Source organism: Protobothrops mucrosquamatus, unplaced genomic scaffold (genome assembly GCF_001527695.2).
Source record: "Protobothrops mucrosquamatus isolate PMUCROS unplaced genomic scaffold, P.Mucros_1.0 scaffold8, whole genome shotgun sequence".
Classification (NCBI taxonomy): Eukaryota; Metazoa; Chordata; class Lepidosauria; order Squamata; family Viperidae; genus Protobothrops; species Protobothrops mucrosquamatus.
Window position 1 is genome coordinate 3,523,434 of NW_015386395.1, and position 17,522 is coordinate 3,540,955.

Genomic DNA, 17,522 nt, shown 5'->3' on the forward strand with positions numbered 1-17,522 from the left:
ATCCACCCAGCAAAGCTGACACACATAAGATAAAGATTTCACCCAGTAAGTCTGTCACACTATAGATAAGAAGGGAGAAAGCAGAAGTAGCTAAAAATGTTTCCTTTTGGGTGTTTCCCTATATTGGGTGTTTTCCTTGCTGTCCTTTCATGACCCTGCATCCATGACTCTGCAAATGCCCAAAGACAGCAGGGCCATCTGCACATATTCACAATTGATACTTCCTATGGTGTCTCCTAATTCCGGGTCAACAATTTATTTATTTATTTATTATTTAAATTTATATACCGCCCTATCTCCCTTACGGGACTCAGGGCGGTAAACAGGCGATAATAAAAATCACAATAAATATTAAATAAAAAGCCTGCTCTAAAATACCCCATATAAAACCCCCTACCAAAACACAATCAAAACTACGCCAGGCCGGCCGCATGGAATAGATGGGTTTTCAAGGCTCGGCGAAAGAGACGCAGGTCCGCAGTTGTACGTAGGTCGGGGGGTAGGTCATTCCAGAGGGCAGGAGCTGCCACAGAGAAGGCTCTACCCCTGGGGGTCGCCAGCCGGCATTGACTGGCTGACGGCACCCTAAGGAGGCCCTCTCTGTGGGAGCGGACTGGTCGAAGGGAGGTATTTGGTAGGAGGCGGTCTTGCAAATACCCAGGTCCATTGCCATGGAGCGCTTTAAAGGTTGTTACTAACACCTTGAAGCGCACCCGGAAGGCCACAGGCAGCCAGTGCAGCTCGTGCAGGAGAGGTGTTACATGGGAGTATCTAGAGGCCCCCAAAATCCCCCGTGCGGGTGCATTCTGAACTAGCTGGAGCCTCCAGGTGCACCTCAAGGGGTGATTGACTGTCACTCCCATATTTATAATACTTCTGTGTGAACCTCTCGATCAGTGTTTTTGATCCTTAGCAACTTTACAATGCTTAGACTTCAACTTCCAGAATTCCGCAGTGAGGAACTGCAAAAAGTGTTACCAAGTAGTGTAATCTCCCTTTGAAAATTATGAAAAGTTTCAATAGACAATGGAAAGTTTGGATTTCACAGTGTTTACCTTCCCGGGTACATGGTCCTGAATTTGAATTATACATAATGTCTCATAACTTTAGCTTACCTGAAGCATATAATACCTGCAGTGACCATCTTTTTCTTGAAAAAAAAATAAAGGAAAAACCTGAAAAAGGGACGAATCTGAAAAAGGTTCATAAGGATTTTAAAAAATGGTTTAAATTTTGTTTAGGTTTATCATTTTCATATACAAAAGAAAATACAAGAGCAAAACCAAGAAAATAAAAAAATGAAGTAAACCTTAAAGGCAGCTCTTTGAAATAAAGGAGAGAGCCTACAATCTCATTTTAAAAATGTCAGAGGTCTTCAAATCAATCATTCATAGATAATACAGGTAATATTTAACAATCGTAATTGGGATCAGAATTTCAACACAGTCATAAAACACAACATCACATGACTGCACTGCTTAGCAACAGAAATTCCAGCATTCCCAGTTGCTGTCATTAAGTGAGTCACTGGATTGTTAAGCAAGGGCATCATGACACCATTTGAGACCTCCTGTGGTTTTCCCATTGACTTTGCTTAACAAAGAAGATCACAAGTGGAGATCACATGATCCCAGGACACTGCAACCTATATAAATATGAGGACCAATTGTTACTACTACTCTTTAAGCACAGTTGTAAGTTCGAATGGTTGCTGAACATGTGGTCATTAAATGAGGGCCACCTGCCACACTAAAAATAGCAAACCTTATAGAATTCAGAAAGATATTCTGATTATTTAAAAATGTTTACCTCAGTATTATGGTGGAGCATGATTACAGGCAGTTCTCAACTTATAACCACAATTGCGCCCAAAATTTCTGTTGCTGAGTGAGACAGTCATTAAGTTAATTTTGCCCCATTTTACGACCTTTCTTGCCATAGTTGTTAAGTGAATCACTGCAGTTGTCAAGTTAATAACATGATTGTTAAGTGAATCTGGCTTCCCCATTGACTTTGCTTGTCAGAAAGTGATCACATGATCTTATGCAACTGTCATAAATATGAGTCGGTTCCCAAGCATCTGAATTTTGATCACACAACCATGGGGATTCTGCAATAGTCCTAAGGATGAAAAATGGTCATAAGCCGCTTTTTTTAGTGCTGTTGTAACTTCGAACAGTCATTAAATGAACTATTGTAAGTCGAAGATTACCTGTTCAATAATTAATTTCTATCTTTAAATGAATCTGGAAAGGAGGCCTTTATTCAAATTTTAGTTTGTTTGACTGAGGCTGAAACTATGTTATGACATATTAATGATGTTTTAAAAGGTGTAATTAAAGCATCTGCTTTTCTATTTTGAAGAAAAAACACTTTTCGATTTGTTCCTAAAAATGGGGCTTGCAATGAGCAGTTCTGCCGAAGGCTATACCATTCCACAGTTGCTTTTCGTTCCTTTTAAAATAAGTACTTTAAGCATACTTTTAAGAACTGAATCATGAAGTGCAATTTGATGTTTGCGATGAAAGGGATCAAAAAGCTGGCTTAATTTGACTGGCTCCACTTTCAGTTTGCAATTTGGATTTCAACTCCAATCTGGCTCTGGGCCACTTCTGTGGTTGAAACGCAGTGGGAGTTTTCATAGTTTTCCATTTCCTTTGCTGTTACGCAACTCCTAGCTATTAACATTTGGGTTATATAATGCTATGTGTTAGCTTGACCTTTATCATACTGAGACGTGCTAGATGCTCCAGTTATTCCTTAGGGCCTGTGTGGAAAAAGGAAAGCTACAAGTACTTTGCTGAAAGATTGAAAGTGGGACAAAGGAAAGAAAAGGTTCGGCTCACTTCAGCCTATACCAGGGGTATGGAGACCCCATACCAGGGGTAGGCAACCTTGGTTCTTTTATGACTCGTGGACTTCAACTCCCAGAATTCCTGAGCCAGCTGTGCTGGCTCAGGAATTCTGGGAGTTGAAGTCCACGAGTCATAAAAGAGCCAAGGTTGCCTACCCCTGCCCCATACCATTTCAGATAGATGGCTGTCTAATCTTTTCTTTAAAACCTCCAGTGATGAAGCACCCACAACGTCTGAAGGCAAGCTGTTCCACTGGCTAATTGCCTTCACTGTTAGGAACCTTAATTCCAGGTTGCTTCAAGGCGACTTTTGCCGTTCAAGTCACATACATGTCAGTTGTAATCCAGTTCAAACTAATGAATAAAGAATATTCCTAACTAAAACAATTCATCAATGAAACACCCTCTGGAGTTTGTTTTTTGGCCAAAACCAAGAGGACCAGTAGAGGTAGCCCTTGTGTAATGGTGCTAATTGGGACTGGAAAAATCTGTCATTAAGCAATGCGATTGTAAATCAAAAAGCCTCATGACTGCCGTATAGGGATGGCAGTTCTGGCAGTCTTTGCATGTAGGAAGCCAGCAGGGAAAGTTGACAATCAAAGTCATGTCACTGTGGGGATGCTGTGATCGCCATGAGGTCCAGTTCTAACTACCTCTTTTTTAGCACCATCATAGGTTCCAAGTAGTAGTAGTTGTTAGATGAGGATTACCTCTACAGCTTTGAGAGTGAAGTTTGTTAAAAAATAAAAAGTCTTCCTCCTTCTTCCTCCTTCTTCCTGCAAATAGAGAGTCTGCCTTTATTTGTTTGTTTTTTTCTGATCAACTAAGTTGATCCATTGGTTCCAAAAGAGTTGATTGACTGGCTTGTTGTCCAAGCCTGATGTTGTGGCCTGAGAGAGAATGACTGTCAGGCACAAGGAACCCAGCTTATACTGTGAATTGTTCAGAGTTCTTTATTGCTGCAATGCCTAATTACAAGAATCTTGCCAGACTGACTGCAGTCTCTTGGGAACAGTCAGATAAGGCTTATTTTTAGGGGAGGTAAGGCCTGGGGTGTTTTCTGTTGTGCAAGGATTCTAAGCTCGGCCCCCTCTTCATACCTCCCCCAACTCTAGCTGGAGATTCTACCACGGTGACTAGCCCCAAGTCACCCAGTTGATTTCCATGCCTAAAGTGGAATTGGATCTCACAATCTCCTGATTCCTAGCCTCTTGTTTTTAACTTCTGTCACAGGTTTGGTCAATTAAGACTTTCACTTGACGTGTTTTCTAAGAGGTGGTCAATGATCATTTCATTTCATTCACATTTTGGCCAAAACGTGCAGCCAAAATTTTTCCAAGCATGCTATTCTCCAAGCATGCTGACAGTGAAGACAATCAACCACTGGAACAGCTTACCCCCAGAAATCGTGGGCGCTCCATCACTGGAAGTTTTTAAAAAGAGACTGGACAATCACCTGTCTGAGATGGTATAGGTCAGTGATGGCGAACCTTTTAGAGACCGAGTGCCCAAACTGCAACCCAAAACCCACTTATGTATCTTCGGCTGCCGGGTGGGTGTGGCCCATTGGGTGGGCATGGCTGCGGTGGTAACAGCAGACTGGGTGGGACTAAAAAGTTCAATCAATTCCAACGTTGCGAGATTTTTTTTTTCCGCAAGAAGTTGAAATTGATTGATTGATTGATTGAACCTTTTTTTTTTTTTTGCACACAGCGGCGGAGGCCTAAAACGAAAATGTTTAATAAAACCCAGCTGAAGGCCTAGGACTGGGGTGATAGTGCGTATGCCCATAGAGAGGGCTCTGAGTGCCACCTGTGGCATGCGTGCCATAGGTTCACCACCACGGGTATAGGTCCTCCTGCTTGAGCAGGGGGCTGGACTAGAAGACCTCCAAGGCCCCTTCCAGCTCTATTCCTATTCTATTCTATTCTATTCTATTCTACAATTTAGAAATTACCTTGACAGCCTTTACTGTTGGACATATCTTATTAACTAGGAGGCCTGTGCAGTGTACTGACCTACATTCCAGGCACATATACAAAATGTGTAGGATTATTTTAATTATGAGTAAGAAAATGAAAAGTCAAGGAGGGGGGACAACAATAATCATATATCTGTTCGAAACTGCAATGTAGTTCCTTTCATTTGCATCTTGTAATTCTCGTTGAAATGTTCGTTTTGTGCCACTGTGAACTGGTTTTTCCAGTCGCCAGCAACTCCTACATTGAGGGAAAAATAATAGTCAACATAACTGTGGAGTCCTTAGTACTTGCTGAGCTTGTTTGCTTGCAAGTGTTTCATTAATCAACTAGGTAATATATTAAACGTAGTGATGTTGCAATAGAAAACAATATACAGTACAGTATGCAACTCACGGTTCAATGATGGAACCTTTGATGGTCTTTGGGCTTGGTTGTTTGCTTGCAGACTTTTCATTACCCAATTAAATATTATCTTCTATTTCAACATCACTATATTTAAAACTGGATAAAATAAAGTTTGGTGCATAACATACAGTATGTTCCCCGGAAAGAAAAATTAACAGAAAATGGGCAGAGGGGAAATAAAAGGCCGATGTACAACATTACTGTATATTTGGGAGAATGCAGAAGTCAGCACAAGGCAGGCACAATCACAATTTCTCGCTCCATATGTTGTTTTTTTATCTTGATTGGGATTGTTTCCTACTTGGAGATCCCTGTAGAAGCAGTGAAATCCCCAGGAAAAGGATAAAAAATAATAAGAAGAACCATCTCTAGTGGCTGAAAAGCCCATCCACAACCCCAAGCCATTGTACTGCATTGTTAATCATGGTCATTCTTGCTGGAAAGTCATGAAGCCCGTATCTGCAGGCTGCCCAGGTTGGTGAAGATTGTTGTACCTGTAACTTGTATAAAAAGGACCCTATTTGCCTGCAATACATTTCCATGCTGCAATTATTGTTGCCCTTTATCCCACCTTCCCTCAGGTGCTGATATTAGAAGCAGAAACTTTGACCTCTAATTCCCTGCTCAGCACAGCGATTACCCAGTGATAGCTGGGAATTGCAAATCTAACACATACGGAGCTTATCAGGCAGGAGAAGGCAGCACTATTATTTTGTCCTTCTATGAGCATTAGAGATACAAACCTCATCCAACCCCAATTCGGTTATTTGAAAGGCTCACCTTTCCTCATGAAAGGAGAAATGGTGTGATCCATAAACGAAATGGGAACGCCTGTATAATTAGCCATTGGGTTCTGGCTCATCTCTTTGAAGGAAGTGTGGTGTGCAATTTTCTTGACTAAGTTTTCATCAGCTGGCCTCTCTAGGAACTCCATTATCTTCCAAATCTCTTGTTCTGGATCCTGTGTACAAAGCAATAATCAAGTACTGAAAGCCAGGACTTTTACCACAGGCAGTCCTCGGGTTACAACAGTTCACTCAGTAACCGTTCAAAGTTACAATAGCACTGAAAAAAATAACGTATGACCGTTTTTCACACTTATGACTGTTGCACCATCCCCAGGGTCACGTGATTTACATTCGGATGCTTGACAAGTGACTTACTGTATACTTATGATGGTTGCAATGTCCCAGGGTCACATGATCACCTTTTGCAACCTCTGACAAGCAAAGTCAGTGGGAAAATCAGATTCACTTAACAACCATGTTACTAATTTAACAACTGCGGTGATTCACTTAACAACTGTGGCAAGAAAAATCGTAAAATGGGGCAAAACTCACTTAACAAATGTCTCACTTAGCAACATAACATTTGGGCTCAATTGTGGTCGTAACTTGAGGACTATCTATATTAGGAAGAATGGTGAAGTACAGATAGACCTCGACATACAACCACAATTGAGCCCAAAATATCTGTTGCTAAGCGAGACAACCGTTAAATGAATTTTGTCCCACTTTACAACCTTTCTTGCCACAATTGTTAAGTGAATCACTGCAGTTAAGTTAGTAACATAGTTGTTAAATGAATCTGGCTTCTCCATTGACTTTGCTTGTCCGAAGGTTGCAAAAGGGGATCACATGATCCCGGCACATGACAACCGTCATAAGTACATGTCAGTTACTAAGCATTCGAATTTTGATCATGTGACCATGGGGATGCTGCAACAATCATAAGTGTGAAAAGTGGTCATAAGCCCCTTTTTTCAGTATTGTTGTATCTTTGAACAGTCACTAAATGAAGTGTTACAAGTCGAGGATTACCTGCATAGCGAGATAGTAAATGAATTAAAATATGCTATCCTTTGCACTTAGGAAGGCATGTACTCAAAACCTCACATTATCTCTCACCCAGAAGGGAGTAATTGTAGAGGATATCTTTTTCCTTTCTCATTGTTCCGAAGGCATCATCTGCAATTTAGCCATAAAGTTGGCTTGGAGATTTAATCAACTTAAGCCTCTCACGATCTTCCGCCTACAAGGCTATTTTTCCAATCTATCTGAGCATAACTGGAATTGTTCTCCACATAATTAGAAGGAATTTAGCTTGAGGACAGCTGCCATGGCTGCTATGACATGTTTTACAGCATTTTATAATCGGTCCTCATGTGTATCTTTGATTAATGAAGGTTGAAAATGTATGCAAGACTTAGACTAGGAGAACATGAGAAGGTCTAGACTTCATATCTAATTCTTAAGGTGGGGAGAAAAAGTGGACAGTGGAGTAGCAAAGAATAACAATGTTAATAGAAAGAGCGGAAAGAGTCTTGCCTCTTTCATATCTTCATAAAAGAGGTACAGAATCCTGTATTTTTCCCTGATGTCCCACCAACCTTTGACATGATCGTACCAGGATCCAAAAGACACTGAAAAGAGAAATAATGCTTGTGAATGATGGGAATTTTAGTGCAAGAATATAGAGAAAACTACAGTTTGCTTACTACTTACTTTGGTTCGGTCATCAGGAGCATGAAACAGAGCTAGTGATTCTAGTAGAAGTTGGTAGTCAAACTTTATACAAAGAACCATATATTTATGTGAACTTATCTGCCTGCTAAAAAGGAATGGGTAAGAAGAAGAAGACCCAGATCTGACCTTCCCATTCACAGAACTTCAAGCTGTGAAACCCATCAGTAGTAGAAGACCTCAAGCAGCTTCCCCCACAATGATGCCCTAAGAAGCATTAAGCTATCCCCATAATTTGCTCTGCTAGCTGCAGGTAATAGGATCACTATCATACTGCACCTTGAACTGAGGAGGGCTAATATCCAGGCTCAATGCCTTTGAAGGGTTTACTAGCCACTTACCATTCCCATCCAGAAATTTCTCCAGAAATTCCTCCCATGTTCCAGGCTCCGGGTGCAGTTTTGCCATTTTGTAGAAGTAATAAAACGAGACAGCCACATCTTTTGCATTTCTGGCTACATAGATAATCTGTCCAGCGGCAAACGAGAAGGCTAATTAAGCTGATCTATATAATGTATTTCATTTCGAAGATAACATGTAAAAGGACAAGTGGAAGGGTGTTCTCCAATGCAGGGAATCCTCAACTTATGACTGCAATTGGCACTGGAATCTCGGTTGTTGTGCAAAACGGTTAAGTGAGACGCCCATGTGACTGCTTGGCTCAACAATCACAATCCTGGCACTCCCACTTGAGATCTTTAAGCAAAGCGCAGTTCTTTAAGCAAAGTGCAGGTGTGTCTCTAGAGGGGAGAAGAGTCTTGAGGTCCAGCATAGACTGCAGTGGTGTTTCTCAACCTTGGCAACTTTAAGATGTATGGACTTCAATTCCCAGTATGCTGGCTGGGGAATGCTGGGGGGTTGAAGTCCATACATCTTAAAGTTGCCAAAGTTGAGAAACTCTGGACTATAGGGCACCAACATGCAGAAACCTACTGTAGCCTGGGAGGCCTCCATGGGTTACAGGGCCCAACACTGCACAGAAACCTGTTGCAGCCTGGGCTGCCAGGGCCTGGTCCCCATCCCCCCAGGTACAGGAGGCCTCAACTCTTATAGGGCCACCAGTGCAGGCAAATTGCTCCACTTATTTCGGCAATTTTTCTGTAACTGTTGACAGGCATGCCCAGCATCTACAAGAGACAGCCTTCCCACCGAGGCCACCTTGCAACATGTGCTATTCTCTCAATATTTTGGAAGCCTTCCGAATGATTGCAAAAATGGTGCCTGCCCTCACAGTGTTTTGGAAGCCTCCTTCTGAGAAGAAGAAACCCAGTAGGAAGACTTCTGCTTTGTAAGGCTTCCAAACCATTGTGAAAATGGCACATACTTGCAAAATGACGCAAGTGACATGGATAGGAAGGCTGTGCCTTGTGGGCATGCCTGCCAATACCTGCAGACACATTATAAAGGTAAGTGAGCCAATTTGAATATGCTGGTGGGCACTGTAACTCAGAAGGCTTCCCAAGCCTGATAAGGGCAAGAAGCAGACTAAGGTTTCTAGGACTATGTCAGTTCTGAATGCGCTGGTGGAATAGGTGGGGGCTGAGATGTGCAGAGACTTAGGAAACAAAAACAGTAACTGTGAGAGGGATCTTGGACTTCTAGTGGACAAACACTTAAAAATGAGCCAGCAATGTGCAGCAGCAGGCAAAAAAGCTAACACAATCCTTGGTTGTTTAAACAGAGGCACAGAATCAAAACCACATGAAGTATTAGTACCGCTTTATAAAGCCTTAGTAAGTCCACACCTGGAATACTGCATCCAGTTTTGGCCATCATATTACAAAAAAGATGTTGAGACTTTGGGAAAAAGTGCAAAGAAGAGCAACTAAGATGATTAAGGGCCTGGAGACAAAAATATATGAAGAACATCGCATGACTTGGGTTTGGCTAGTCTAGAGAAAAGAAGGACTGGGGGGGGGGACATGATAGCAGTATTTCAGTATCAGAGGGGCTGCCACAAAGAGGAGGGGGTCAACTTATTTTCCAAAGCACCAGAAGGTAAGACCAGAAACAATGGATGGAAACTAATCAAGGAGAGAAGCAATCTGAAATTAAGAGAAATTTCCAAACAGTGTGAACAATTAACCAGTGGAACAGCTTGCCTTCAGAAGTTGTGGGTGCTTAATCACTTGAGGTTTTCAAGAAGAGACTAGACAGCCATCTATCTGAAATGGTATAGGGTCTCCTGCTTGAGCAGGAGATTGGACTAGAAGATCTCCAATGTCCCTTCCAGTTCTATTCTGATTGATAGGCAAGTTGGGGCATTTGCAGTGTCTCTGCATTTGAAAGAGAAGTGGACCACAAGGCCCAAATTTCCATCACATGATCATGGGGTTGCAGCAACAATGATAACTTCAGGCAAAGCAAGTCTCTTTGTTCAGCACCATCATAATTTTGAAAAGTCATTAAAGGTCTGGCTGTAAGACAAGGACTACCTGTATATTCTTGCCTTCAGTTTATTGGTTCTTCATGTATTAACAGTCACATCTTTTTTCTCACCTTGCAATTCTTTTCCAAGAAAGATTTGGGGAGCAGGTGGACAGGAAGGTGGGTTTTAATTAGACACGGATGCGGTGCTTCCTTGAGCAATTCAAGGCCTGGGAAGGGAAAAAGAATAATTGAAGTGACATTTCCATCCTGCCTCTATCATTAGCCTATCCAAATCAGATGCATTCTGGATGAATTAGCCTGCAGATCCCCTAATATAGATATTTATTTATTTGTATCCCGCCTTTATTATTTTTACAGTTAACTCAAGGCGGTGAACATATCCAAACACACCTTTCTCCTATTTTGCCCATAGTAACAACCTTGAGAGGTGGGTTGGGCTGAGAGAGAGAGTGACTGGCCCAAAGTCACTAGGCTGGCTTTCATGGCTAAGGCACAACTTGAACTCATCCATGCCCTTTCCCCACCTCTCTCTGGCCTCTGCACCCAATCAGATGCTGGCAAGGCTAGATGGGTGAGCAGCAAATTTACAATCTCTTATTGTCAATGGCTGGCAAGGGAAGGATGAGGGCATGACTCAAATGCCTGCTGGCAAAGTAAGCCTATCTGGGGGAGGGGGGTGCTGGCAGTTGATGGGTGAACCCTCTGCCTCCATGGAGGGAGGGGGGCTCTTGGGAACATGCCGCAACAGGGAGCAGAAATGCAATTTACCTTACAATCTGCAGCTCCTTTTTTCCCCCTACCCCAGCAAGATTGCAGCCAGGAGGAGGAGGAGGAGGAGGAGGAGGAGGAGGAGGAGGAGACAGCTTCATCAGAGCTCTTCTATGGTTATAAGGGAAGAGGAAATGCTGCCAGTCTGTATTATATGTGGAAAGAAAGATGACCCAAGGTATGACGAGTTTTCTAATCATCAGCTAGCATTAGGAAAAGCTTTCAAAGTTGTCTGCAGGCAAATTGCCCAGATTATATGGTTTGCACCCTCATCTCCACAGTTGGCATTTCTATTCCAATGTCATGTGTGAAAGACTAGGACCACACATGAAGTTCCAATTAAATTGATTTATTACTCATGCATCTATGCACAGGAATCTAATAGTTAGCACTATATTGGCACTAGATAAAAGTCAACAGAATTCAAGAAGGGTTGGACTTAGTTCATTTGTGGCTATGTAGAGATGCTAGGCTGATTCCTCTTTTGACTCCGCTCCCAGGTTATGCCACTCATTCTCCTACCTCCACATCATAAAGGCTAGACTTCCACTTCTATCCCCCCTACCAAATTGCTTTCTAGAGAAGAGGATTCCTATGATTTTACCTGTAGGAAGACAAGGCAGAGCAAATTCCAAGAAAGGGACTCTCACATAGATGGGTTTAAGTGCACATTTTTCAACACTGCCTTCTTTATAGATCATGTCCATAATCTCACTGATCCAGGTAGTTCCTGAAACAGCATAAGAAGTTTGGATGTAATGTATTGCCTAAACAAAACAGGATTTTTCATATAGCTACCCCTAGAGGTAGATGGTTTTTTTCCACTCATAACACTTCATTCTTGAATTGCCGGAAGTTGTCAGAAAACTAAACTGGAATGAAATTTTCTACTCCAGGTGCCAATCAGGAGTGGTGGGATATCCCATCCACATAAAATGGCCAATAAATATCTTCTGATCTCACCTTTGGTGATCACCAAAATTGCTTCCAGTGTTATGAGTGGTGAAGCAAAATAGATTTTTTGCTTCCACAGGCAAATGTGGTTCTCTTGCTATATAATCTACAATGGAGACAAAGGGGTTGAAGCGAAGGCAATGGTGGGATTCAGCCAGTTCGCACCAGTTCGGCAGAACCGGTAACTAATTTTTTGTTGCCCAGGCCCAGAAGGACTTCCGGAAGTGGCATCCAAACAGAGAACCAGTTGTTCACATATTTGAATCCCACCACTGAGTGAAGGCAATAGAGGACAGAGTTGCCAGTGGGATTTCCAATCTAAGTCTTTTGTTCAAATAAAGTCAAAAGATTCTACCCCAAAACACCAGATAATAAACAAACAAAAAACCTACCACAAAACTTTTAAACTAAATTATTTTATCTGTTTAATCACAGTTTCACATTCAAATGAACCCAGATTCTAAACAAAAATCTCAAATAACAATGTCCACAATAAATCAGGTTCAAACTAAATTATTTTACCTATATAATGCATACAATATAAAATAATGTGTAGAAAAGCTTAGATTTTACAATAAAAAATATAGAAACCCAGTCAGGGATCCAAAAAACCAGATGTGGGCTTAAAACCCAGCACTGGCAACCCTGATGGAGGAGGATAAAGATCAGTAACTTCAGAATAGAATAGAGCTGGAAGGGACCTTGGAGGTCTTCTACTCCAGCCCCAGGCTCAAGCAGGAGGAGCTATACCAGTGGTGACGAATCTGTGGCACGGGTGCCAGAGGCGGCACTCGGAGCCCTCTCTGTGGGCACACATGCCATTGCCCCAGCCTTGCCTCCACCCGCGACCCCCTCCTCACCAGCAGCCTCCCTGGAGGAGAGTCGCCCCTGAGCATGGCGCATGCGGAGCAGCAGCCAAGAACATGGCAGCCAGCCAGCGTAGACAAGACTGCCCTCATGCCCCAACGCGCACAGTTGATGCTGCGGGGTGTGGGCAGAGGGCGTGGCAGCCATGGCACTGCTGGGCTGCCTGGGCGATCTGTGGCGGGCCCTGGAGGCAGTGAGTGGCCCTGCGTGCAGGCAGGGTGTGGTGGAATGGGAGCGTGGCAGGGGCATGGCGGGGGTGGGGCCAGTTTTGGGGCACTCAGTCTCAAAAAGGTTCGCCATCACTGATCTATAACATACTTTTTTAATAAGCACTTTTATTCAGATGTCCCACTGAGTTCAGTTTAACTTGCAAACAAATACGTGTAGAGGCCTACAGCTATCTGAGAGAAATTCTTACAGTACTTAGTTCTGAAAAGGCATTTATAAAATTGCACTTAATTATTGTTAGTAAATATGTGAGAAACTTTGGGGAAAAAAGAGAATATAAGACATGATAGATGCTATCAATACAAATTCCCTACACTACAAATCACCACCTACAAACCTGTCACACTCTTCCAAGGACATTTCAGTAATGCCTTCCATCCACCTTATCTATTTCTACCCATTGTTTTATATAAGCATTTTTCTAGTCCATCCTCTGCTCATATCATGCCTAAAATATAATTCCTAGAGAGCAGTCAGCTTTTTGAATTAACTAAATTGTTCTTTTTGAAGTCCACAATATTCTTAGTAATTACCTCCAAATCCATAATGTGAAGGTGTCTTATTTTTCTCTTTTTCAATGTCTAATTTTCACAACCATGTTACTAGCATATTCATTAATAACACTCATATGCAGTGCATACAAACTGGATTTCTATCTGTTTAAAGTCCTTCATCTGTGAATTGGTATATTTTAAATATGGACAGGTTATGTCTAGAGACTAATAATTCAGTATATAGTCAATGCTACTTTTCTAATTTCCAATTTATGACATTTTTACAAACAAATATTATTTATTTTTCATGGTTTCCATTCTTATATATTCCTCTTTATTATTTTTATGAGAAAAACATATAAAGGAACTTGGTTGAGTTATATCGGCTTCCTGTTGACTTTAAAACTAAATTGTTCCAAACTATCTTTATTTTCTTTCAAGAAGGACCTAGCTAAAAGGGTCTCTCTCAAAAAAAAAATTGCTTTCAGCTGCCTGGAATGTATTGTGTTGTGTGTTGATAGAACAAAGGGAAAGTAGAGAGTTAGAAATTGTCCACAGATGAATGCCCAGAACTTCTATTTTCTGTTCAAGAAAATGCAGCCAAAGGCATTACTTACCAGACTTGGGGTATGTAGAGATCAGTAAATCATCTGGATGTGCTTGAAATCTTTCCACTTCATCGTAGACTTCTGCAAAATACTTTATCAAAGGAGTCCCCTTAACAGAGACCAATGGAGGGCGCGCCTCTTCTTGTTCTGGCTTCATTTTGGCTGTAAAGGGATTAAAGGGGAGGATGGCAAGGGAAGGAAACACAACTCTTTTCGCCAAGAGTCAAGAGATTTGCAACCCAACCCAGCAGCTATCCTGGATTCAGAGCCTAGTGAGAGTGGCAGCTGATAGTAGCACCCCCAAATGTTTGAGAACATCTTATATATATATAGATAATCAAGTCACCCTGGACACAGGATTGAATTGTCCCCTGAAGAAGGTGGATAGTCAGGAAGACATAGCAAGGAACATAGACATAGACAGAACAGAAAAATATATCAGGTCTCTAACCCTGTTGTCCAAATTTGTTACATTTTCAAATGCTCTACTAAGAAGCTGCTAGTCTGGCTTCTATTTACTCTTGTTGGAATCAGCAGGTATGAGAAAAAAAATTGCTTAAGAGATAATCAACGCAACTCTACTTTTTAAGTGCTTTCCCCTCTTTCAAAGAAAACAACACTAATCACCCAATATGTACTTCAAATATTTTTTTTGGGGGGTGTCTTAAGACTTCCCCTTCCCAAAGAACTCACAAGTCCTGATTCAAAATCTCTACCCTTCCTTCCTTTTGCAGAATGCAGCAAAGCAAGCTGTATCTCAGCTGACCTGAAGTATTTATTTTGGTTTGAAGATACCTGGCTGGCCTGCTGGCTGTTTCTGGCTCAGGAACGGGAGCAAAATTAGGTCCGGTAAGTAGAGCAGCAACAAAACTTTGCTGGAAATGGGAGGAACCTCAAGTATTTAAGAGGAATGGAATTCAGCCTTTCTGAACAATTTTGCTTAACTTATTACTATCTTGTATTTCAACAAAAGAGCTCTTCTTCCCAAATCTCATCTCTATAAACAAGTTATAAAGCTTCGTCATTCAGTCCCAATCAGCAAGAGACCATTAAAAGTTACCAACAGTGTACATATTTTAAGCTTAATCAAATAAATCGGTTTTATATTTACTTTTTTTACTTTTTTAATATTGATATATTTCACATTCACTAAAAATAGCACAAAAGAATTATTCTTTCTTTATTATATCTCTTCTTTATAAACATATATCTTTAAAGCCTGGTAATTCATCCAAGTCAGGAGAAATCCATTCAGGGGTATCAGAAAGAACAACATAAATGTTAATCTTGATGAAACAAATCAATTTTGTGTTCCTTCTATTTACTGTTAAGAGTCTTGATATTTAAACCCTTGAAAGAGTGTCCCATAAATTGATTTATTATCTTTTTGTCTTCTCAGAAACTCCTTCCTAAATTCAACATGATTCTTTTGTAAATTCCACATAGGAAAGTTTTCCAAGTCATTCTTCTGATTTATTACCGTATATACTCGAGTATAGGTCGACCCGAATATAAGCCGAGGGACCGATTTTCCCACAAAGAACACATACGGTTGCGGGGAAGGCTGGAGGTGCACCTTTCTTGGCCAGCCCGGGTAAATTCGGCCGTATTCTTCAATACGGGCCGGCCCCAGCAGTTCCGGCTGGTTGCCGGCAGTTGGCTGTTCCTCCCTGGCCGCCTCGGCCCCCCTGGCCCTGTCAGTGAGCGCCCGGCAGCGCGCAGCGTCGCCAGGCCTCCCCCCTTTGCGTGAGGCGTCTGGCGTTCCCCCTCGCGCTGGGCTGCGGCGGCCCGGGGTATTCTGTCCTGGCCTCGACACGCAGCGCCGCAGGGAACGGAAGGTAAGGGGGGAGGGCCGTACCTGGAGCATCACAGGCCGGGGCGACACCGGGAACGAGCTGGGCGGNGCCGCCGCCGCCGGGCAAGCAGGCGGAGCACAGCGCCAGGGGAGGGGGAGCGAGCGGCGAGCCGCCGTGGCTTGCCTGGCGGCGGCGGCGCCAGCAGCAGCTGCTTCGAGACGCTGACTCGAGTATAAGCCGAGGGGGGCATTTTTCAGCCCCAAAAATGGGCTGAAAAACTCGGCTTATACTCGAGTATATATATATATATCCCCTTTAATTATAAAGACATTATTAACTCTTGACTTTTTCCACACACAAATAATATTGCCCCTTTCTGTATTAATGGATCTCTTCTTCCTTAATTACAATTTTTATTTCTTTCTGATTCCCTCTAGTCAACCTTCAAAGTCCCCTCCTATCATGTTTTTTCCCGAATCAACTCCTTCCCACAGGAAGATTAGTTAGTTTTAAAATTTTAATATATATATTTATAAATATTTAAACAACCAAAAGGAAATATTCTTATAATTAATTTTAAAATCTTTTTTAGAGTTCATCTCGTCTCTAAATCCAGGGATCGCCAACATTTCTGGTTGGCGGCCCAGTGGGAAAGGGAGGAACAAGCGCCTTTATGCGCACATGCGCACATGTGCAAATGTGGCTGCATGTGCATGCGCGAACAGGGCCGTGAGCATGCATACTCTGCAAATGGGGCTGCTAGCATCTGTGAGAGGCTCGTGGCTCGCCTAGTGCCAGCGAGAGGCTCACAGCTCGGCTAGCAATAGCCCAAGGGCAGGGGGTGAGCGTGCGCACAGGCGCAAGTGCACTGGCCAGCCACTCACGCCACCTGATGGCCAAAAGGCCAGGGCCCAGTAATGGGCCGTGGCCCATAGGTTGGAGACTGTGATCAAAGCTGTGATCAAAGACATGCTGTTAATAATGCTTTAAGTTGTGTACCAAACTTATAAGCCCAACTCAGTCTTCTATAGGTAGTCTCAATTTACAACCAATCACTTAGCGACCATTCAGAGTGACAAAAGATCTTTTTGGGACTACTTATGACCCAGATTCAAAGTTTGAATGGACGGTGTGAACTGTCCAGTTGGCGGATCCAGAAGAAGAAACTCCTGGGGCATTATTTTACCAAGAGTATGAACTTTACTGAATAAATCATATAAGCACAGATGAAGCAAAACCAGCTCTGGGTTTCCTGTGCAAAAGCTAGCATAGTTAATTCCCCCCTTTCCCTATGGGCCACCCACAATCCATTACTTCACCAGTCAGTTCTGTTCATTTTGTTATGGGAATCAGTGAGCCACACTAGCCCACCTACTCGATGTGTCCTTGGGTTGGAGCACTGTCTCATGGGAACCAGCGATACTCAGATGCAATTCTCCCCACCCTTGCATTCCGTCCCACCTCCCCCCTTTTCTTTGTCAAGCTGTGATCAAGTGGAATATAGGTGAAAGTACAAAGCAGTCTTGACAGATGGTCTCCCCAACAGTCATGTGACTGAAATTCAGGCCCTCAACAACCGAGCCTCATTTATGGCAGTTTGCAGTGTCTTGCGAAGACATAGCCATGTTTTACAACGGTTGTGCTGAAAATTGG

The 17,522-nt window shown here is 42.5% G+C and overlaps 1 protein-coding gene across 1 annotated transcript; it reads right to left on the minus strand.

Annotated features, from left to right (window-relative positions):
• Window positions 1-4,789: 4,789 nt before the first annotated feature.
• On the minus strand, window positions 4,790-14,231 carry LOC107282561 (sulfotransferase 1A1). The gene is made up of 7 exons (XM_015810357.1): window positions 14,083-14,231; window positions 11,527-11,652; window positions 10,263-10,360; window positions 8,105-8,231; window positions 7,569-7,663; window positions 6,022-6,202; window positions 4,790-5,073 (listed from the first exon to the last, which is right to left on the minus strand). Exons 1-7 carry the CDS (start codon window positions 14,228-14,230, stop codon window positions 4,961-4,963), a joined length of 888 nt encoding a protein of 295 aa, XP_015665843.1. The 5' UTR covers window position 14,231; the 3' UTR covers window positions 4,790-4,960.
• Window positions 14,232-17,522: the final 3,291 nt, after the last annotated feature.